General features: G+C 50.5%; 2 protein-coding genes across 5 annotated transcripts in view; one reads left to right on the forward strand and one right to left on the reverse strand.

Moving 5' to 3' along the window:
* LOC147710072 (butyrophilin subfamily 1 member A1-like) overlaps positions 1-23,988 on the reverse strand; it is a 386,132-nt gene that overhangs the window by 36,865 nt on the left and 325,279 nt on the right. The gene's annotated exons all lie outside the window — the stretch shown is intronic.
* On the forward strand, positions 9,971-14,306 carry LOC147710073 (uncharacterized). The gene is made up of 2 exons (XM_086920772.1): positions 9,971-11,207; positions 14,284-14,306. Exons 1-2 carry the CDS (start codon positions 9,971-9,973, stop codon positions 14,304-14,306), a joined length of 1,260 nt encoding a protein of 419 aa, XP_086776898.1.

Genomic DNA, 23,988 nt, shown 5'->3' on the forward strand with positions numbered 1-23,988 from the left:
GTGGGTGTGGCCGATAGGTCACTCGACGAACCTAAAAAAAGATGGTACGACCTCCGAGGTCGTGCCAAAGAGAAGGTGGCGGAGCGCCTTGGAGAGGCATCGGGCACTGGAGGGGGAGGACCTACAGTCCCTCCAAACACAGCCTTGGAGGACCAAGTGGAAGACACCCTTGAGAGGGAGGCGTGCATTGGATTCACACGTCTGGACTCATTCCGCCCCACCCAAGACACCCAAGGTAAGTGGCATGCGACTGCGACCCTGTCCCCTATGAATGTCCTAACCATATAGGCTCCCATAATGTTCCATAGTCATGCCATTGTTGCACATCAGGGAATGCCCTGAAGCATTGTGGGACATGTAGTGTGGCCACAATGTAGTAGTACCACAATGCAGTCAGACAGGTTCCAAAGTACGCAAACCCACAGCCAGTCAGGGAATGTCACCCAGCATGCATGTAGCAACTGCACGTCTGACAGATACATGCAACTAATGATCGTCCACTTACCCTCACAGGTGGCGCTGAAAGCAGCGACAGCGAAAGGCTGCTAATAGATGAGGAGGCCCAGGAGGAGGAGGAGGTGCCACCACAAACACAGGCACCAGCCCCTGCCGCAGCAACAACACCAGCAGCCAGGTCCACCAGCAGTGTGCCCCCTGCGTCTGGCGCACCAACTACAGCCGCAGCCAGGCCCGCGACTAGTGTGCCCCCTGCGTCTGGCGCACCAACTACAGCCGCAGCCAGGCCCACGACTAGTGTGCCTCCAGTCCCTGCCGCACCAGCAACGCCTGCTGTGACACCACCAGCAGCTGGTGCTACTACATCTGGGCCCGCGACAGCGGCAACACAGCGGCCAGCCACTGTGTCAGGCCAGCAGAGCAGGCGTGGCAGGTCTCGCCAGCACACCAATGCAGCAATCAGCAGGAGGGGCAATGGACAGGGACTGGCGCGAATGAGCGTCGAAAGACGCATGTTGCGTATCCATCAGCGCCAGGCACGGCAGCAAGGTGCCATACAGCTCCAGCTGTACAAGATTGGGCGCAATGTGGCCGGAGTGGGTGACCGCATGGACCGCATGACGGCGGCCATGGCAGGTGTGGGGGACCGCATGGACAACATGACTGCAGCCATGGCAGGTGTGGGGGAGGGAATGGCCCGCATGACTGCAGCCATGGAGGCCAACACTGCAGCGATGACAACTCAGCGCAACGCAGCACGCCAGCGCCACCATCAGCTTATGAGCCGGCTGGCCGCCTACAGCAGGTCCAATTATGTTGCAGCCAATGCAACATCACAGTTGTCGCGGCGGTCCCTTGCACAGCAGCACCAACTCATCCAGTGCTGTGAGGATATGACCAGGGTCCTGGAGCACCTGACCACGGCGGTGACAGCACTACACCCTCCTGCTCTACCTGCCACTGTTGGGGGTGATGATGTCAGTGAGGGGACATCGAGCATGAGCAGCCACTCTGCCTCACAAGTCGCGCCACTCAGGCGCAGCACTAGGCCCACGGCAGGTACAGGTGCCCCGGGAGAGGATGAGCCTCAGAGGCGCTTGGGTGGAACGTGCAGGAGGCGCAATTGACTACATATGACTGTCACAGGCACAGGCTGCGTATAAGCCTGCCCTGTCCTTTGACACAGCAGTATGCATTAATACTGTTAGTAATGAAGAAAGTTGAAGTGGTACCATTATTGTGATTGAAACAATTATATTTATTTTTGCAGCACACATTAGCGTTGTGTCATTATTACATTTGGCATGCATTTGTGATTTGTGGGGTGAGGGAAGAGGGTGCACTAGAAACTGTTCACTGTGATGTGGTTGCGACGTCTGTGGCCTTCAGCTGGGTTCTCCCCGCGTGCATGGCGCGCAAGTGCAGGTGGCCGGTTGTTCCCTTCAGATTCACTGCCAGAGATGTCGACAGGTATCCGGCGCTTGGTTGCAATGTTATGTAGTATTGCGCAGACAGCCACAATGCGGCAGCACACTGCAGGACTGTAATACATGGCCCCACCTGTCTTGTGCAGTATGCGGAACCTGCTCTTGAGCAGCCCAAATGTCCTTTCTATGCAATTCCTTGTCCGTATGTGTGCAAGATTGTAGCGCCGTTGCTGGGGTGTAGCAGGGTTGAGGTATGGGGTGAGGAGGTATTCACGGAGGGCGTAGCCACTGTCACCTGAATGAGAGGAGCAGAGGGTGATTGCCTGTGCTGCGCTGCTACCTAATAGCAATGTGACATTGTCGACAAAGTGTACTTACCAAGTAGGTGTCCTTCCCCAAAGTCTCCCCTGGCCAGTCGTGTGTGGAGGCCGCTGTGCCGGAATATGAAGGAGTCATGGCTACTCCCTGGGTACTGGGCCACAATGTCAGTGAGGTATGTCTTAGCATTGCAGACCATCTGTATGTTGAGGGAGTGGTAGGACTTGCAATTGCGGAACATATACTCCGTGGCAGCTGGTGGGCAGATGGCGATGTGGGTACAGTCTATGCATCCGAGTACATGTGGAAAATGGGCTACATTGTAGAATTGTAGCTTGGTCAAGTCCAAATCCTGTTGGCTGGTGGGAAATGTGATGTGACGGTGTAGCTGGGTGAGCATAGCGTCAACAAAAGTCTGGAGGCAGCGTGACATGGTGGGCTGGGATATCCCCCCAGCAGCCGCTACTATCCCCTGGAAGCTCCCGGAGGCCAGGAGGTGCAGGCTACACAATACCTGCACATGTGTAGGCACCGCATTGGTATGCCTTGTTGGGTGCTGCATCAGGGGGTCAAGGTCCTGTATTAGCTGCATTATCATTTCCCCATTCAGCCTGTATTTTGCATATATCTGCTCTCTGGTTTGGCCCAGCAAGGTGACCCGCTGGCGGAAAATCCTGTCCTGGATCCTGCGTCTCCTCCGTGCTGCTCGCTGTAGCCTTCGACGCCTGACCACCATGTACATTCCTGGCATTGTGGAACTCCTAATGCTGCTGCTGATTGTCCTTATGTGTGATTGGTCAGGCCTGAACCTGTTACTGATTGGCCAACTGTTTTTTGAAAGAACATTTTTGATGGCTTTTATGGTTACCACCTGCTTTGAGTTGTCCTTAATTTGCGCCGCGCAAACTGCGATTTTTGGGTTTTTCGCTATTTGCGATTTTTCATGAATGCCGATTGCGAAAGTATTGCGAATTCGCTATTTATTTCGCAGACTCCGTGGATTGTCGCATTTTCCGATTCGCTAATGCTCTCCTACCGGGATTCTGCGATTTTAATTGCGAATTCGCAATTATGGGTTTGCGAATTCGCTATTTTCATGTTGAATCCCGATTACGGATATTGCGCCCGCAATTGCATTTTCGCAGCGATTGCGGGCGCAATTTTGCTTCATGAATCAGGCGGTATAACATATATTGGGAAAACCAGCATCCAGGCATGAAAATAATGCACAAATCCTATGAGAAAGATATATCACAATTTCTCTCCTAGACTAAAACCATTCCACATTATGGTGATGTGTTGTACTAACAACCAAGAGACGGTTATTTATTTTTGTGTTTTCTCTTTACAGATACCGATTTGGTTATTTTTTTATTGAGGAGCCACTGTACCCCAGCTTAACAGACTTGCCATTTTTTGCAGTCTGTACTGAGAAGAATAGGCATATCATATATCTATACTAATATAATAAAGAGAGAGCCCAAACCTTTGAGGCGGGTAATCTCCGGAACCACAGCACCAATCACAACACCCAATACACGTTGGAAAGGGCAGTTGCAGCAGAAGGGCATAGGCTATGCAGACGCCCACCATATACATTTAAAAGGTAAAAGAACCGTGCCAGAAAAGTAGTCCCTTGTGGGCGTGTCTGCGTTGTGCTGTGGGCGTGTGCTGGGGGGCGTGACAAACGCTGGGGGTCGGTGGTACGTTCCGCCCTTTATGCCATGCCTCATATCGTGTGCTGTGGGCGTGTGCTGGGGGCGTGGGCGTGTGCGGGGCACGGGATTACGGAAAAAAAAGCGAGCGTTGTGCCCAATATTTCATTGTTTTCTTCCCAGGTTCTGTGCATTCCAGCTCCGGGTGTCCACCCTGCTCCCTTTAAATACCCCTGCACCCCATAATCATAACCCACCCTTACTCCCTTAAAATACCCTAACACCCTTAAACACTAACCCATCTTAACCCTATAAATATACCCTGTACCCCAAAACCCAAACCTATCCCTAAACCCTAAAAATACCTCTGTACCCCAAAACCCAAACCTAGCCCTGAACCCTATAAATACCTCTGTACCTCAAAACCCACACCTACCCCTGATCCCTAAAAATACCCCTGTACCCCAAAACCCAAACCTAGCCCTGAACCCTAAAATACCCCTGTACCCCAAAACCCAAACCTAGCCCTGAACCCTTAAAATACCCCTGTACCCCAAAACCCAAACCTACCCCATAACCCTAAAAATACCCCTGTACCCCAAAACTCAAACCTAGCCCTGAACCATAAAAATAACCCTGTACCCCAAAACCCAAACCTACCCCTAAACCCTAAAATACCCCTGTACCCCAAAACCCAAACCTAGCCCTGAACCCTAAAATTACCCCTGTACCCAAAAACCCAAACCTAGCCCTGAACCCTTAAAATACCGCTGTACCCCAAAACCCAAACCTAGCCCTGAACCCTTAAAATACCCCTGTACCCCAAAACCCAAACCTAGCCGTGAACCATAAAAATAACCCTGTACCCCAAAACCCAAACCTACCACTAAACCCTAAAATACCCCTGTACCCCAAAACATAAACCTAGCCCTGAACCCTAAAATTACCCCTGTACCCCAAAACCCAAACCTAGCCCTGAACCCTTAAAATACCCCTGTACCCCAAAACCCAAACCTACCCCTGAACCCTAAAAATACCCCTATACCCCAAAACCCAAACCTAGCCCTGAACCCTTAAATTACCCCTGTACCCCAAAACCCAAACCTAGCCCTGAACCCTTAAAATACCCCTGTACCCCAAAACTCAAACCTAGCCCTGAACCCTTAAAATACCCCTGTACCCCAAAACCCAAACCTAGCCCTGAACCCTAAAAATACCCCTGTACCCCAAAACCCAAACCTAGCCCTGAACCATAAAAATAACCCTGTACCCCAAAACCCAAACCTACCCCTAAACCCTAAAATACCACTGTACCCCAAAACCCAAACCTAGCCCTGAACCCTAAAATTACCCCTGTACCCCAAAATCCAAACCTAGCCCTGAACCCTTAAAATACCCCTGTACCCCAAAACCCAAACCTACCCCTGAACCCTAAAAATACCCCTATACCCCAAAACCCAAACCTAGCCCTGAACCCTAAAAATACCCCTGTACCCCAAAACCCAAACCTAGCCCTGAACCCTATAAATACCTCTGTACCTCAAAACCCAAACCTACCCCTGAACTCTAAAAATACTTCTGTACCCCAAAACCCAAACCTAGCCCTGAACCCTATAAATACCTCTGTACCTCAAAACCCAAACCTACCCCTGAACTCTAAAAATACTTCTGTACCCCAAAACCCAAACCTAGCCCTGAACCCTAAAATACCCCTGTACCCCAAAACCCAAACCTACCCCTGAACCCTAAAAATACCCCTGTATCCCAAAACCCAAACCTAGCCCTGAACCATAAAAATAACCCTGTACCCCAAAACTCAAACCTACCCCTAAACCCTAAAATACCCCTGTACCCCAAAACTCAAACCTAGCCCTGAACCCTTAAAATACCCCTGTACCCCAAAACCCAAACCTAGCCCTGAACCCTAAAAATACCCCTGTACCCCAAAACCCAAACCTAGCCCTGAACCCTAAAAATAACCCTGTACCCCAAAACCTAAACCTAGCCCTGAACCCTATAAATACCTCTGTACCTCAAAACCCAAACCTACCCCTGAACTCTAAAAATACCCCTGTACCCCAAAACCCAAACCTAGCCCTGAACCCTAAAATACCCCTGTACCCCAAAACCCAAACCTAGGCCTGAACCCTTAAAATACCCCTGTACCCCTAAACCAAACCTACCCCTGAACCCTAAAAATACCCCTGTATCCCAAAACCCAAACCTAGCCCTGAACCATAAAAATAACCCTGTACCCCAAAACCCAAACCTACCCCTAAACCCTAAAATACCCCTGTACCCCAAAACCCAAACCTAGCCCTGAACCCTTAAAATACCCCTGTACCCCAAAACCCAAACCTACCCCTGAACCCTAAAAATACCCCTATACCCCAAAACCCAAACCTAGCCCTGAACCCTAAAAATACCCCTGTACCCCAAAACCCATACCTATCCCTAAACCCTAAAACTACCCCTGTACCCCATAACCCAAAACTATGTCTGAACCCTTAAAATACCCAAACACCCCAAAACATATACCTCAGTACCCCAAAACATATACCCCTATACCAATACTTACCTTATCCAAACATTTAAAAAAACATGCTTTTACCATTAATGCATTTACAACGAATTTCGTTGTAAATGTATGCGTGGTAAAAGCATATAAAATGTAACGCCATGCGTTATAATTGGCATTGCGGAGTCATGGTACTTTCGTAATGAAAGTATGCGGAGTGATGGTATATGGAAAGAAAGTTGAGGAATAATGGTTGTTTACCCTCCCCCGGTAAGTACATTGGTGGCACGGCGGCCCACATCTCCAGCAACATACTCATATTTTTTCACCACCGATTTGAAAAATGCACAGGTCACTCTTATTGATGGCCAGCACCAACATACACTTTTAGACACACCTCCCGCCACAAGTTCTAGAATTGCGAACTTTAGAGCTGGGAAGCTACGTTTGAATCTCGGCATCAGCTCAACATCCTGTGGTTCCAGGCAAATTGCTTTGTCTCCCCGTGCCTACCACAAATGAATGTGTTCTTCTGTAATGTAAATTGTGCTCATGCCATGTTGTCGAGTTCGCGCTATATAATATTGCAAGGAAAAATAAAGTAGGGAAACTCGAGTTCACACACTACTGAACGCGCACTCTTAAGTGCATCAGCAGTGCACTGTGAATCGGAGCGTTTCACAGGCCTGTGACAGATAAGAAATGCTATCAAAAACGAAATCCTACAAAACAATATACTTCTGGCCAGTAGCAATTCATACCCGGACAACGTCGGGACGGTCTGTTAGTCATATATAAAAAGAATTGTTTTGAGTGTAGTAGGGATCATATTAGGTCCTGATGAGTTAAGCAGTGGGGACTGCTTACGAAACATGTCCATGTCGACCAAGTAGGGTGGAATCTCTAACCCCCTACATACACTTCCCTGTTTTAACATTTCCAGCTAGTGAAGAGAATAACATTTATTTTTTCCACTAGCCAGGACATTTTTAAATAACCCACACCTTTATCTAGTTTCACACACTCCCTACCACTCCCACTACCCACACCACAAATAGCCTGTTCACGTAACATCAAGTGCTCCAGCGTATTCGTTGGTCGAAGCACGCCCCGCCCCGTAGAGGGACGGAAAGAACCCTATGATGAAGCATGACACTATGGGATTCATAGTGTGTGAGGGGTATTTTAAAAACACATAGTGCTTCTCCCTGACATTTGAAGGGACTAGTGTTGCACACTCATATATGTATCACAGCTATATTGAAGCAGAAACAATTTATATGTGACTAGCAGCCCGCCCCAGCGTTGCCTGGGGCAAAAGGGGGCTGGGGGCAGCATTTCCGGATTGCGGCAGCGTTGCCCGGGGCAGAAGGCCCGCCCCGACATTGCCCAGACCGCCTCCCGCCTCGCCTTTGCCTTTACCTTACCTGAGCCGCCGCTCTTCCCCGCGCTCCGGACTTCACCGCCACTCCTCGCTGCTCGTCACCGCTCGTCCCCGCCTGTCGTCATCACGCACGTTTTGGACATCGCTAGGTCGCGGCCGGCGCTACTTTTAGGGCACTACTTTGTTTTTAAAGTTTAATTTTTTAATTTACGTTTTTTAAAAATCTTATGCAGCCTATGTCCATCTACACACCCTGAGGATTACAACAATGTATTGGGTGTGTGGATTGGCGCTGTGGTTCCAGAGTTTACCTTGCCAAAAGGTTTCTGTTCTCTCTTTTTAATAGTAGTATAGATGGATATGGATGGACCCGGGGGTCTATAGATTAGTAGCCCTGAGAATGTGTGTGTTACCGAAAGGGTGATGGAAAATTGGCAGCTTTCGCAATCGAGGATGGGGAGGGGGTTGATGACACACTTATATTCCTTTTTTAACAGACCGGCAAGTCCGCCCCCACCTTTCCTATGCGATCCTCTTTAAAAATGTGACACCATGGGGAAAAGGCCATTAAAATATCTGGAATAGAGCTATCTTTTCAGTAATGAATAAGACATCCAGATCTGCCTCCTCCAGCAACAGACAGATTTCAATGTTATGTTTTGGGAAGGAACGGCTATTAATTAGGCCCTATTCCCAGGTCATGTTCCAAGCCTGCGAGCAGCGCACGACAGCTGTGGGCGTATTTAACGAGTTTACCTCAGATGTGCAGCGCTTGCATACCTGGGCCAATCAAGTTACTCAAAAATGTTAAACCACCAATAAGAAGCCCTGTGTCATCATTCAAGTTTAAATCAAGTATTGCTTCTGGACCAGAGAGAGCTCGGTGTAGGCGCCCTCGTTGGACATAAAATGCCTTGAAATAGCTCGCCATTCTAAGGTGTCCGAGTGTGTCAAAACTCGTTATTTTTAGCTTGAAAAAAAGCTAGCCTACTCATTGGCCAAGAGCCGCCTCTAACCAAAAACGTTTATTTGTCATCAAAGTTGTGAGCATAAAAAAAAATCATTAATGCGGACCAGTGGGAAACCGGACCATTCTCCTTTGGCAAGAGACACAGACCAGAGAGGAAACTGCCCGATGTGTGCGTTCATTGGGCTAAAAAATCCTCCAGTAGCAAGCCTTGGTGTCATCCGTACTTTCTGAAACGCCCATGGTGGTGACCACAGAGGCGCCCTCATTGGATAAAAATATCATCCTATAGCTCGCCTCTCTAAAGTGTCTAAGTATATCAACTCTGTAAATACAACGCGAAAATGCAGACGGAAGCAAATCTACTGATTGTCCAAGAGCCGCCTCCAATCACAGACCTTTATGTTAATTGAAAGTTGCAATCGAGGGGGGCAGTCTTAGTTGAGTATGTAAACATTATTCTATGTCAGTCCACGGAGGCTCTGATTATGCTTCTCTTATCTTTACTGACCAAAACAGCAGCCAATAGAAAACTTTAAACTTGCATGACCCCGGAAGGACAACCCCCTCCACCAGCCTGCACCAATCATTATCAAGTCCAGTACAATAATAGTCCATGTAAAACCGGAACCTTCCTCTTTCTTTGCTGCTGCAGCAGCGAGTTAAGTGCCTTTCCCTTATTTTGATTCTGAATGAGGGTTTATGGTGTGTATAATTGGATTTCATGGTGAACGTGTGTGATAGAGTGCACATCTGCTTGTAGCGCGTTTGCGCTTTCCGTCTGTGCGCCTTGCGAGCGTTTTTTCTTTCCCTACGTCGGGTTTCTTTCATTCCCGGTCCACCGGCCTGCGGCGTGCGCTGAGTGCCTGAGCGCGTTAGGGGGCGGTGGAGTAGGAGGAGGCAGACGCGGCTTCGCCGCGCACAGGGAGCAGTCGAGTGTGTGCCCCAGGTGATACGCGCATGCGCGAGGAGCCGAGTTTCGCTTTGACTTTACCGGCTCCTCGCGTTTGGCTCGCTGTGCACTGCATAAATCCCTGGCCTCATAATAACGCTGACCGGAGCGTCTCCGGAACAGAGCTTTGCTCGAGGGGAGTTCTGTGTATGCTACAAGGGGTCTCCTTCCACCATAGATCATTCTGCCTCTGTAGTGTGTGTGGCAACTGGAGTTGCTTTGTGTGTGTGTAGAGGCGACACCCCTGGGCTACTCCCCCCTTTAATCTCCTCCACACCTCCTGTGCATCGGATATGGCGTATTACGCCGAGGAGGACGGCCAGTGGGTCGAATTTAATGAGTATCATGAGTATGAGCCTGAAGAAGAATTATTGGAGGAGAATCTAGGTGAGGCTCTGGCTACCCACGACCAGAGCTCTGTAAGCAAGGCCCTGATTAAGGCGTTAAAGCCTTTTACAAAGTCCCATCACTCGGGCAAGAGGAAGAGTAAGACCTCACGTAAGGGGGATGCCTCAGATCAACCCCAAGCCCATAGGATAGCGGAGATGGCTAAGTCAGTGATGAGGGACCATGGCTCTATGGCCGTTCAGACCTCGGGGGACTCCTCCTCGACGCCGCCTGGCACTTCGGACTCAGATGTAGATTCTTTAGCTCCTAGAAAGAAGTTTAGGAAAACTAAACATACAGCTTACAAGGCGGACGATAGCCAGGTTCTGAGGAACCTGCTTTTTGACCCCAATAACATAGTTCACCCTAGATCCACGGAATGGGTGCCTTGTGCCGAAGTTGCGCATTATGTCACTACCAACTTGCGCCAGGGATTTGAAAGTGGGGTTCGTGCCACTCTGAGATCAGAATGTCCCAGACCTTCAGTGACGGGGAAGGTGGCGGATACTCCGGACCTTGACCCCACTATGACTGCATTTATGAGGAAGTTTGCCAAGGATCCTAAAAAGGGACTGGATAGAGCTTGGCGGGGGTGCCAGGACAAGCTTCTGGACGTCTCTGGACCCCTTACTAAGATTCTTGAGGTGGCAGTCAAGGCCAAAGAACAGGGCGTGCCTTTGGACACCTCTGACGTCATGGAATGGGCCCAGCGCGCTATGTGCTTTCTGGGAAACGCGAATGTGGCGTTGTCTACTGAGCGGAGACGCTCGTTTCTGATGCGCATCGACTCTCAATTAGCGGAGATGGCCTCCAACGAACCTGGCTCCATGGCTAATGGCATGCTCTTCGGAGACAAATTCGTTAAAGAAATGGGCAAGTACGTAGCCACCTTTTCAGCGCTTGACAAGGCGCAGTCCACGATAAAGAGGGTGCTTCACACCGGTGTTTTTGACAGGGCCGGACGCCAGCGAGGTCGAGGGTCCGGCCGAGGTTCCAATCAGACCTCACGTGGAGGCGAACAGAGAGGCAGAGGATATCGATGCCCCAATTTCTATCCCTCCCGTAATCGGGGAGGTCGTGGCGGAGGACAGAGAGGAAATTACAGAGGACAGCATAACAACTCTGGAGACAATTCCTATTCAGGTACGAATTCTTTGTGCAACAGATCACAAGGTGGGAGGCAGACTGGCCTTGTTTGTCCACAGGTGGCGGGAACTGACATCAGATCCCTGGGTGTTACAATCAGTCCAAGGGTATCAGATAGAGTTTTATGCCTCCCCCGCGCAGCGTCAAGCGCCCGCGCCACTGCATTTTTCCCTACTAGAACAGAGTTTCATACACAGGGAGGTGCTGGACTTGCTCGAGAAAGGGGCAATAGTGGAAACTTTGCTGCATGCTCACGGCTTTCTGAGCACGGTCTTCGTAGTCCCCAAGAAAGACCAGGGTTTTCGATTAGTTTTAAACCTAAAGGATTTCAACGCATGGGTGGTGTATCGACACTTCAAAATGGAAGGCATACACCTACTGCGAGACATCCTGTTGGAACACGATTGGATGGTACGTCTGGATTTGAAGGACGCTTACCTGACTGTGCCCATTTTTCCACCGCATCGACGGTTTCTTCAATTTCAATGGCGCAACAAGTGGTTCGAGTTTGCCGCCATGCCCTTTGGCCTCTCATCCGCTCCCTGGTGTTTCACCAAACTGATGAAACCTGTGGTTCAGTACTTGAGGGAGAGGGGAGTAAGGATGATCATCTACCTAGACGACATCCTGATTCTGGGGTCCTCTCCGGAGATAGTATCCCTCCATTTGTCTTGGACGATTTGTCTCCTTCAGGACCTGGGGTTCCTGTTGAATTTGCAGAAGTCCATTCTGGCACCTTCACAAACGATGGAGTTCTTGGGATTCCAGGTAGACTCGGTGAAGGCCCAATTGCTCCTCCCGCTCAAGAAGAGGTTGGCAATCAAGAAAGAGTTGAGGAGAGCACTGGCCTCTCCGACAATTTCTTTGAGGACTTTGGCTCGCCTGGTGGGACTGTTGGCCTCGTCCATCCAAACGATCTTCCCGGGTCCCTTACACTACAGGGCGATGCAACGATTGAAGGCCTTGCATCTTCGCAAGGGTGTGACTTATGCCCAGCAGGTTCGGCTATCGACGGACGCACGCACGGAGATGAACTGGTGGTTGGAGCATCTGGAAGCCTGGAACGGCAGAGCCATCTTTGCTGCCACCCCAGAGGTTGTGATAGAATCGGATGCGAGTCGATGGGGCTGGGGAGCCCGTTGCGGTTCGGTGGAGACCGGGGGCCGTTGGTCCCATGACGAATTGAGACTCCACATCAATTGTCTGGAACTCCTAGCGGGTTCTTTTGCAATACGGACACTTTCCCCGCAGAAGATTTCATGTTGTATTCTACTACGCATGGACAATGTGTCCGCGGTACGATACATCAATCGCCTCGGGGGCACCAGGTCTCGTCTCCTAGCGGAGATTGCCAAGGACTTTTGGCATTATTGCCTGGATCGTCAGATTTCAGTTACAGCGGAATACATTCCGGGTTCAGTCAACGTGACAGCGGACTGGAACTCGCGGTATTTGAGGGATGCCAGCGATTGGATGCTGCATCCCAGAGTATTCAGGGCTTTGGACCACCTGTGGGGTCCATGTGTGATAGATCTGTTTGCCTCACGGCTCAACAGACAGTTACCCAATTTTTTCAGTTGGCGTCCGGATCCTCTGGCGATCAGCTCGGACGCCTTTCTTCAGTCATGGACGATGGGCACTCTTTATGCCTTTCCACCGTTTATCATGATCCCGAGGGTTCTTGCTCAGATTCGGAGGCAGAAGGCCGAAGTGATCTTGATCTCCCCATGTTGGAAAACCCAAGCGTGGTTTCCGGTTGCGATGAGCCTGGCATGCGCACCCCTGGTGCGGATCTCATCGTTTCCAGACCTTCTGACGGATCCGGTGGGCCTTCGACATCCGCTGGTCCTTCTGGAACAGTTGTCTCTCATGGCGTGGAGACTTTCAGGAGACATTGGCAAATGCCGGGTGTTTCTCAAGACACTCTCTTTTTCTTGTCACAGGCATGGGCGCCTTCCACCCATAAGCGATATGAGTCTGCTTGGAGACGGTGGGTTGGTTGGTGTAACGAGCGGCAGGGAGATCCGGTGGGATCTCAGATCTCTATGATTGCAAATTTCTTGTCAGATTTGGCTCGTTCAGGCTTAGCATACAGATCGGTAAACACTTTCCGGTCAGCTATTTCGGCGGGACATCCACACGTGGATGGTAGACCTGTCGGGGAACACCCACTGGTGTGTAAGGTTGTCAGGGGGATCCGGTTGATGAATCCTCCGCAACCAAAGTATACGGAGCTTTGGGACGTTTCCATTATCTTGCGTTTTTGTCGGCGTGGCCGGCTAATGAGGGTCTGTCTAGGAAACAACTCTCAGCGAAGCTTACGATGCTGCTATGCTTGATTTCTTGTAGAAGAGTCTCGGACATTCGAGCGCTGGATTTGGCAGGTAGAGTATTTACTCCTACGGGAGTTTCCTTTACTATTTCAAAACGTACTAAAACACATTCAAAATGTATTTCTTACCCTGCTTTTCCTCTCCACAGCAAATTGTGTGTAGTGAAATGTCTGAAAGTATATGAAAGTATATGAGGATTGTACTAGAGAGTTTAGGAAAGATTTTGGTCAATTATTGATTTCTCTACAGAGGCCTTTCCGCCCAGTCACCACTGCTACTCTGGCCAGGTGGGTTTCATGGTTGTTGAACCTGGCGGGTATTGATTCTTGAAGTTTGGAGCTCATTCTGTTAGGGGGGCTATGGCCTCAAAATCTTTTGGTGCCGGTTCTCGGCTTCAGGACATCATGACTGAGGCTGATTGGTCCTCTGAATCTACTTTTAAAACGTTTTATCATAAACCTATTGTAGATGTGGCCTCGGTGGTGGTGGAGACACTTTAAACTAGCATAATCAGAGCCTCCGTGGACTGACATAGAATGAAAAATTGTCTAGCATTCGCGACAAAGAATTTTCAATTCTATTAAGGACACGGAGGCGAGGATTATCCCACCCGGGTGCCAATGATGTACTTGGTATATCGAGTTGAAGATGTGATGTATTTTTTCCCACCCAAATGATGTTATGGCTTGTTGTATTCCTGGTTGTTGGAATAGCCATTACGACATATTTTTTCGTTTCAGGAGATCAGCACAAACAGACCTGAATACGAATCCTGTGGACTGAGCTGGGTCTCAGCTGTGGAGCAGTTTTCCCCTTCGGACATGAGAATGCGATAGTTGCCACGTTGGGCTACAGTCTTGGTTGGACTGCGGAGGACATCGCAAAGAAAGAGGAAGGTTCCGGTTTTACATGGACTATTATTGTACTGGACTTGATAATGATTGGTGCAGACTGGTGGAGGGGGTTGTCCTTCCGGGGTCATGCAAGTTTAAAGTTTTCTATTGGCTGCTGTTTTGGTCAGTAAAGATAAGAGAAGCATAATCCTCGCCTCCGTGTCCTTAATAGAATTGAAAATTCTTTGTCGCGAATGCTAGACAATTTTTCATTATAAAGCAACAGACGGCTTTTACGACCAGAAAGGAAACTGCCAAACTCGCCCGCTCATTGGACCAGGGGGACTTCTAATAACTAACCATTGTGTCTTCCACAGTACATTCAATAACCACATGTGTAGGACCAGAGAGGAGACTGCTACACCCGTCTCTCATTGATTGGCCACTTTCCAAACACTAATCACGTATTCCAACGAAAGGCTACGTGCATGTTAAAACCACAGTAAAAACCTAATAATCAGGCATTTTTTTTGTTTTTCAGTTTAATAAGCACGAACACCATCCGGAGGTATCAGAGCGCTTTAAATGAGCATCAGTATTGTTACAGACGGACACATTAATTGTGTTGCGCACTGGAAGATTTAGTGATTTCATTTTTTTTGACCAGAAGTCGTGTGTGTGTTTTTCTTTGTGCATTCTGATTGGTGTACTCTGCGATTAACCCTGCCCCTTGTGTGACGTCATTTGAGAGTCCTTGTCGATGGAAGGCACGGCCGCTTTTTAATGTAATATGAGGAAGGCATCAAAGTTGTCTGCGTAACTGCAACGAATCTATGTGTGTATATTTGTTATAGCGCGCACCTCTGTTGTTTTACTATATTTTTCATACCGCGCTCAATGTGTGTATATAAATGCATTGAAAGGGCATTTCCGCTGTATGTGTTGTGATTTGCCAACTAAATTCCGTGTAAGTGCATTTCCGCTCTATGTGTGCATATTGTGCGTTCTAAATTCCGTGCGTTCTAAATTCTGTGAAAGCGCATTTCAGCTGTCTCTGTGCTTATGTAAGTGTGTTGTGAATTAGCTTTGCCGATGTTTGTTCTTTGCAGTTGGCATGGCCCTGAAAACGCCCACATTTGTTGTTTGAGACGCCCACGGCCACATTCTTACAGTCGACCACGCCCCCAAGGGACTACTTTAACACTTTTCGCGTTTTTGCTTTTTTAATGTATATGGTGTAGACATGTATGGCCTATGTCCTTCTGCAACATCTCCCCTTTCAAATGGTGTATTGGGTGTAGTGATTGGTACATTACTTTTGTAGTTTACCTGGCTCAAAGGTTTGTGTTCTCTCTTTATAATAGTAGTATAGATATAGTCAAAACAATGTCTGATAAAGGTGGCACATGGGCCCTAGTACAAATGATAATAATGGAAAGAAATATCAGCCTGATTCATAAAGCTTTTTTGCGCTCGCAAAGGGCCGGATTCTGAGAATCCGGCCCTTTGCGAGAGCGATTTTTGCATTTGGGATTCAGCATCCCAAATGCAAAAATCGCTAATTGCGATGTCGCAAATGTGCGAGGAATGACATTTAAGGAATCTCTATTAGAGATTCCTTAAATGCAATTCAACATCAAATTTAAATTTGCGAATTCGCAATTTCTTGCCGCTATTTACCGAGAGGTCAGACCTCTCGGTAAATAGCAAAAACATAGAAAAATGCTTTTAAAAGCATTTTTCTAAGTTGCATGTTGCACACACACATGTCCTTTGGACATGTGTGTGCGCAACACCTGTTCAAATGTGCATTTTAGGGGTGCTACAGGGTGTCCATTGGACACCCCTGGCACCCTTAAAATCGCTATCTGATTTGCGAGTAGCAAATTGCTACTCGCAAATAAGGGATACTCCCCATTCATTCCTATGGGCCTTTTGGCCCATAGGAATGAATGGGGAGAAATCCCTTTTTTTGCGAGTAGCAAATTGCTACTCGCAAATAGAGAACATGTAGGAATCGCTATTGATTTAGCAATTCCTACATGAATGCCGTTTTGCGTGTCCTCAATAGCGAGTCGCTATGATTCGCTATTAGGGCCACGCAAAACGGCCCGTACATGAATCAGGCTGTATGTCTTTTGTTCTCTGTTTGGCCCTAATATTGATAACCCTACCACTATTGATACAATAAATATGGAATTGCTGAACTGGGAGGGGGAACGGGTGGTGATGGGGGATTTAAATTGTATTATGGATTATGCAGTAGATACAACAAACGAAAGAGCTACTCACAGGATGCAGAAGATACGGGCAGCGATAAGGGAGCTAGGTCGATTACAGGCGATTAGAGACGTATGGAGAAAGCTATATCCCAATTTACTTTCAAGGCCCCTATTGAGAATAAGACAACTAGACTTTTTTCATCTCCTAGGTATCTACTGCAGGATGAAGAGTATGTTGCTACGATCAGGAAACAACTTAAGGCATTTTTTATAGAAAATACAGGGTCGGCATCACCTATAGTGGTCTGGGAGACATCCAGTGCAATTATTAGGGTCTGTAGGCAACAATATATTTGGAGACAGAATAAAAGCAAAAAAAGTATGATAAAAGAGGCTACTTAGCTATTCGTGCCATAGAAGACCAACATGCGGAAGCAGTCTTGAGGGCGACTGATAATATAGAGCAATTGGGGCTTACATTGATTGATTTGAGGTCAGCCCTGAAAAAAAAATTCAGGGAAAAAATAATGGTAAGATTTAGGAAATATCGTGTGGCACAATATGAAAATAGGTACATTTCTTGCTTTTAAGGTTGCAAACGATAGAGCTAAGACCTGTATAAAAACTATTAAGGGGTCCAATGGTTTTTTATGAGCATCTGCAACAAATTCTAGAGCAGTTTGTAACTTACTACCAAAAAAATAATTATATTCAGAATAGCTCGATAGCTAATATGGATGGTAAAACATCTGAATTTATGGCAAGAGACGTCTCAAAGGAAGAAATAGAACGAGCAATCGGTGCTTTGCCATCAGGCAAAGCGTCTGGCGAAGATTCTATACCACTTGAGCTTCATCAAATATTAAAAGACATTTTATTGCTACCATTTTGTCAGGCTATAGAATACATTGGGCTAAATGGTAAGGTCCTGAGTCCTGGAATATGACACACATTTTTTTTTTAAAAAAAAGGGCAAGCCAGCGGATGAATGTGGGTCTTACAGGCCAATTTGGCTCATTAATGGGGATGCAAAAATAGTCTCAAAGATTTTAGCAAATCGCCTTGCTCCAATCATGCCTAGTCTTGTATCCCCTCACCAGCATAGATTTATTCAAGGGAGAGACACTACTGCTCATGTTAATATGGCTATAGCTGCCTTTGATGTGGCAAAGATACGGTCAACCCCACTCGTTATGATTTTACTTGACGCTGAAAAGGCGTTTGACCGAGTGGGGTGGGACTTTTTATCAGCTACACTCTCCGGCTCTGAAATCAGTGGCCAATTTAAAATGTGGATACAAGCTTTATATGGTAGGCCCTGTTCCAAATTAGTATATTCTGGTTTACAATCCACTATATTCCCGTTTCTCAGTGGTACACAGCAGGGATGTCCCCTTTCACCGTTGTTATTTGCATTATATATAGAGCCTTTTTTCCATTCTGCAAAATAATCAGTCAATCCGCCCGTTTAAACCTTCGTTCCCAATGCGGGGGGGGGTCTGCTCAGTTGTTACTTAGCTTGGGATCAAGCTGTCCCCACAGATTGACAGGATCTTTTCTTTAAACTATGACGCATTATTGAATGAGACAGCAAAATCATTTAAAAATTGGCATAAGCTACCTTTAGGAATTATTGTCCGGATTAATATTATATAAATGAAAATTCTGCCTAGATTTCGTCATTTATTTTGTTCTATTCCACTGCGAGTTCCTAATTTGTTTTTTAAACGTTTAGAGAGTATGAAGAGCAGCTTTATATGGGGGTACAGAAAATCACGAAGGGCAATAGATTTGCTAAAAACTTCCTTTTAGCCAGGGCGTTTTAGAGTTTCCAGATTTTAAAATGTATTTCTGGTCGGCTTTCATTGGACGTTTACGTAGTCTCCTCAACCCTGATTTCACTACTTTTTATCATAGGTTCATGTTAGGTGAAGAAAGTAATATGTTCCTTTACAGAACTAACGATCCGAACTATTTTAAAAGGGTCAAATTTAAGACTGTACGAGATAACATATTAATTTGGCGGGGGGCGTGGCCAAGATGGCGGGGTGAGCGGACGCTTCCTCCCGTAGCTCCTCCGGCCCAGCTCGGCTCGAGCCCCGATTCCTGTGCTTCTCTCCCCCCGCGGCTGCACTGCGGGTGAGAGAACTGTGCCGGAGTTCTTGGGGCACATTTTGATACCACTTTGACTTCCGTAGCCCCGGGGGAAGTCCCCGAAAAGTTTACTCAGCGATCGCTCCGAGGAGTGGAGCCCGGGTCGCCCCGAGGAGAAGAGCCTGGAGGCGGAGCATATCGCGGCGCTGTCCGCGCGCCTCGGCTGGGCCGAGTGCTGAAAAGCTGAAAACCGGAGCTCCCGAGGGAGCGAACTAGACGGACTCCGCGGAGTGTGGAGGCTTCCTGGCCGGTGCCCTGGTGGCAAGCACCATCGCTGGACGACAAACCCCAGCCCTGCGTCAGTGATCTACCCCCTGCCTTGGGTGTCGAGGGGTGACGACTTGCGAACTCCGCGCCTGGAGGCGCCGGACTGCGGAGTTCGAGCAGTGCCCGAGCCGGGCAAATCAGCTGGTGGTAATGGGAGACATTGGTTTCGCACTTTCCGGACCCATTGCTGTTTGAGGGTCGCCCACAGACTTGCTGGCCTAGGCTGCCTTCCTGGGTTCCGCCCTCCCGCCATCTTGTCTTTGTGGAGCTGATACTGGTGACCCCTGCCCGCGCCCTTATCATACGGGTGCCTCGGTTCATCCTGGTGCCTACACATCTGCTGTCCTCCCTGGGAGCACAAGGCTGAAGGCCTCCAATTTGGACATTGCTGACCGCCCTGCCGGCCCGAGGGTCGTCTCGCCCAGACCCGGGCCGCCATTTTGTCGCCTGTGACGCACTACCCTTGTCCTCGGCGAGGACCTCACATCTGGTGCCCGCGAGCGGCGGGGCTCGTCTACAGCGACTGGCCCTGGGCTTCACCGGGGGCCAAGATGACTGGGAGACGTGGCGCGGCAGGAGGAGATCGCACTTTGCCGGAAATGCTCAGCAGGACCCAGCAACTACGCGACAGGGCGCAGCCGTCCCCGGGGGCCTCCCGGGCATCAACGGACGCCACCGTGGGCGAACCACCAGTCACGAGGTCCTTCATGGAGGACTTATTCAGCTCCCTCAAGGAGGAATTTCAAACTCTTAAGACCGAAGTGGCCGGAGAGGTCCGTGAAGTGCGTAGGGAAATCGAAGGCCTGGGCGAGCGGGTCGACACTGTGGAAACGGCGGCCCAACGTCGCGATGAAGAGATAGTTCATCTCCAGCAGGACGTCCTCCGCCTACGGGAGCAGTGTGTCGAGCTCCAGGCCCACTCGGAGGACCTCGAGAACAGGTCCAGGCGGAATAACATCCGGGTGCGAGGCGTACCATCCGCGGATGAGGGTGCGGACCTAGTGGCCTATCTGCAGGACCTGTTCCGCGACATCTTGGAGGAAGGAGCGGATTTTCCGATCCGCATTGACAGAGCACACAGGGTGGGCCGCCAGCGCCAGTCATCGGCACCCCCGCCTGATATCCTGGCATTCCTGCCGGATTTCCCCCTAAAAGAGCGCATCATGACGGAGGCCCGCAGGAAGCAGCCGCTGACCTTCCGAGACAGACCTGTGGCGCTCTACCAAGACCTGTCCGCCATCACACTGCAGAAGCGCAGGTCTTTCCGCATCGCTACGGACTTGCTGCGAGAGCATGAGACGGCCTATTCCTGGGGTCACCCCTTCCGTCTTATCTTTCGATGGAATGGAGTGCTGCATCAGCTGCGCTCTTTACAAGATGTCTGTGGAGTACTTGGCCTCACTGCTACGGAGGAGGAAGGGGCTACACCCGCATGGCGGCGCCCGAGCGGCGGGGCCGACGGAGATCGAGGAGGCGCCAATCGTCAGCGACAGCGAGTCGCCCTGACTCCCCCACCATCAGGGCAGATATGGCGGAGGCCCTGAGGACTGCGGCCAGGAACTTGCCTGAATCTACTGGCGTGGCCCTAACGGCCTAACTTTACTCCGGGGGGAGAGACTCTTAGCTTTAACGATGCTGGGCTGGGGGTTGGGGGGTGAGGGGGGAGGTGTGTGGCTGGACGTCCACTTGACTGTTTTCTGCAGACTCGCCCACTTGGGCTAGACTGAGACAATGGGGTGTTTTTTCTTGTTTTTTGTTTTGGCTGGTTGCCATGGGCTGGTTCTGGGGGGGTTTAAATGTTGGTTTGGTGCTGGGGGGGCCCCGTCCGATACTGTCCGAACATGTGCGAAGCCGTTTCTGGCCTTCCCTGCGCCCCTGCCCCGCGTGCCCCTTCCACTGATCCCTCGCTTGCTGCATAGCGCGTTGTTTCCCTGGGAGCGATGCCGCCCCTGAAAGTAGTGACCCTTAACGTTAAGGGTCTGAATAACCCCGTGAAGCGTAGGGCGATCCTTTCCCTGCTAGAGGGGTCGCAGGCGGATATCTGCCTCCTGCAGGAAACCCATTTACTTTCTAAAGATTGCCATAGGTTGCGCTCTGCCAAGTTCCCCACGCAACTCTTTTCCTCTGCTGTGACTAAGACTGCAGGGGTGGCCATTCTTCTAGCCAGCTCCTTCAGGCGGGAGGTGTTGTATAAACATGCTGAGCAGAAGGGGAGGCTTCTAGTGTATCGCATGCGTCTGGGAGGTGTTGCCTTTACGGTTGGTTCCGTATACAGCCCAAATGACCACCAGGATCGCTTCCTGGAATCTGTGTTGGTGGACGTTACTGCCTCGCCCGATCGCCATATCATCTTGGGGGGAGACCTGAATATGGTCTTCGACTCCACCCTGGATAGGTCTGCCCAGCGCTTTCCGCAGACAGGGGAGCTTTCTAGGGCGGTACAGGACCAGATTGCGGAGATGGACCTGCATGACCTCTGGCGCACCATGCACCCCGCCGCTAGGGACTACTCGTATTTCTCCCACGCGCACCGCACTTATTCGCGGTTGGATTACCTCTTGGTGAGCGGACCGCTTTGTTCGGCCGCCACGGCGGCAGACATCGGGGTCTTGTCCCTGTCCGACCACGCACCGGTCTCCGGAGTCTTTGCTTGGCCGGCGGCCCCTCCCTCTAGAGGGATGTGGCGGCTTCGGGACACGCTTCTCCATAAGAAATCGGTGGTGAAGCGAGTGGAGGAGGCCATCCAGGAATACCTGACCCACAATAACAACTCTGACACGTCCCTGGCGACGCAGTGGGCGGCTTTGAAAGCGGTCATCAGAGGGGAGTTTATCTCCATTTCCTCGGCGGAAAACAGGGAACGCCAACGCAAGAGGGAGGAACTAACGGCGCAGGTTAGGGAACTTGAACAGGTTCACCGCCGAACAGGGGCTCCTCGTGTCTGGAAGCAGCTGAAGGCGGCACGGAAACTCCTCTCTGCGTTGGATCTGGACCGGGCGGAGTATGCTGCGCTGCGCCTGAAGCACGCCTTTTACACCGGCGGAGACAGGTGCGGTAAGCTCCTGGCCCGTAGGCTCAGGGCTGCGCAGCAACGCAATGTAGTAAAGGAGCTAGTGGGAGTGGATGGGATCCCGGTTTCCGGTGACGCGGAGGTGGCGGATTCCTTTCGTTCCTTCTACGAGGCGCTGTACGCTGCAGAGCCTTCCCCACCGGGAGAGGCTGAGGCCTATTTGGAATCCGTGACCCTCCCGGCCCTGGATCCCGCCCAGGCGGACCACCTGGAGAGGGACATTCACGTGGAGGAAGTTATCTCCGCGATTGCACGGCTAAAGCATGGTAAAGCCCCGGGCCCGGATGGCTATATGGCCTTGTTTTACAAGACCTTCTGTCCCACTGTCGCGCCTCTCCTGGCTCGCTTGTTCAATTCCTTCTCCGAACCGGGAGCCATCCCACCGGACCTTCTCTCGGCGACTGTGTCGGTTATCCCGAAACCGGGGAAGGACCGGACCCTTAGTGGCTCGTACCGGCCCATCTCGCTCCTAAATGTGGACCTCAAGCTTTACACGGGGATCTTGGCGGCGAGACTGGGTCTACACCTACCAGGTTTGGTGGAGGCGGACCAGGCCGGTTTTGTACCCGGTAGGCAGGCAACACCAAGAGGGTGACGCACGTGCTGGAAAAGGCCTCACGCGTCCCGGGGGAGCGGATGCTGCTATCGGTCGACGCGGAGAAGGCCTTTGATAGGGTTCATTGGCCGTACCTCGAGCTGGTCCTTGGGAAACTGGGGATCGGCGAGAAGTTCCGCACTATGGTCTTTAATTGCTATAGGAGACCATCAGCATCTGTGCGTGTCAATGGACACAGCTCTAGCAGCTTTGCCATTGAACGCGGCACGAGACAGGGTTGCCCCCTTTCGCCGCTCCTGTTTGCCCTCTATATGGAGCCGTTTGCCCAGAGGATTCGCGATAACCCGGACGCTATTGGGGTGAAGATGGGGCAATACACGCATACTGTCAGCTTATATGCGGACGATGTCTTGCTGACCCTGGATGACCCCAGGCGGTCGCTCCCTGCCTGCGTCCAGGAACTGAACGCTTTTGCCCGCGTGGCGGGCTTTAAAATGAATATGACTAAGTCGGCTGCACTGGACGTGTCGCTCTCTGTCGACACCAGGCGGGACCTCCAGCGTCTCTTTCCTCTGCAATGGTCCTCCTCCACGGTGCCTTACCTGGGAATTTTGCTTGCTCCCTCCCTGCCTGCAATGGTCGCAGCTAACTATTCCTCTCTGGGCAAAAAGATCAAAGAGGAACTCGGCCGATGGAACAAAGGCCTGCTCTCGTGGCTGGGCCGTATCGCGGCGGTGAAGATGACGATACTGCCTCAGATCCTGTATCTTTTTCGCGCTCTACCTCTCCAGCCCCCTGTGGGTTTGATACGGCAGACGCAGGCAGACATCTCCCGCTTTGTGTGGCAGGGCCGCAAGCCTCGGATGAAGCGGGTCCTCTCCATGCTTGCCCCGGAGGCGGGGGGTCTCGGGGTCCCGGACCTCCGGAAGTACTTTCCGGCGGCGCAGCTCCGGTATTTAGTGGAGTGGAGCCGGTGGGAATCGGACAAACACTGGCTCTTTCAAGACCAGGCAGTTGCGGGCCGTACCCTCCAGGAGATCCCGTTCCTGCGGCGCACTCACCGCCCGCCTAATCTCTACGCCTCTTTTATCACCCGGGTTCCGCTAAGAGTGTGGGACGCGGTGTGTGAGCTTCGTGAGCTCACCACTTTTCCATCGCCGTTCACTCCCATTGCTGGCAATCCAGACTTCACTCCGGGTCTGGAACCGGGAGCCTTTTCCCACTGGGTGAGCGCGGGTTGCAGGGCGCTTTTCCAGATCTACGGGCCGGAGGGCGTGCTCCCCTTCCAGCAGCTCCGACAGGAGTTTGGCCTGACGGAAGGGGACAGACTGCGTTACATGCAA

The sequence above is a fragment of the Lissotriton vulgaris genome, chromosome 5 (assembly GCF_964263255.1).
Source record: "Lissotriton vulgaris chromosome 5, aLisVul1.2, whole genome shotgun sequence".
In the NCBI taxonomy this organism is placed as follows: domain Eukaryota; kingdom Metazoa; phylum Chordata; class Amphibia; order Caudata; family Salamandridae; genus Lissotriton; species Lissotriton vulgaris.

What these genes read in the sequence shown, in the direction of transcription:
- LOC147710073 (XM_086920772.1), top strand. Translation starts at nt 9,971, where the DNA reads ATGGCGTATTACGCCGAGGAGGACGGCCAGTGGGTCGAATTTAATGAG. An exon ending in TGGAGACAATTCCTATTCAG is followed by an intron (nt 11,208 to 14,283) that starts GTACGAATTCTT and finishes TTTTCGTTTCAG; the next exon opens with GAGATCAGCACAAACAGACC.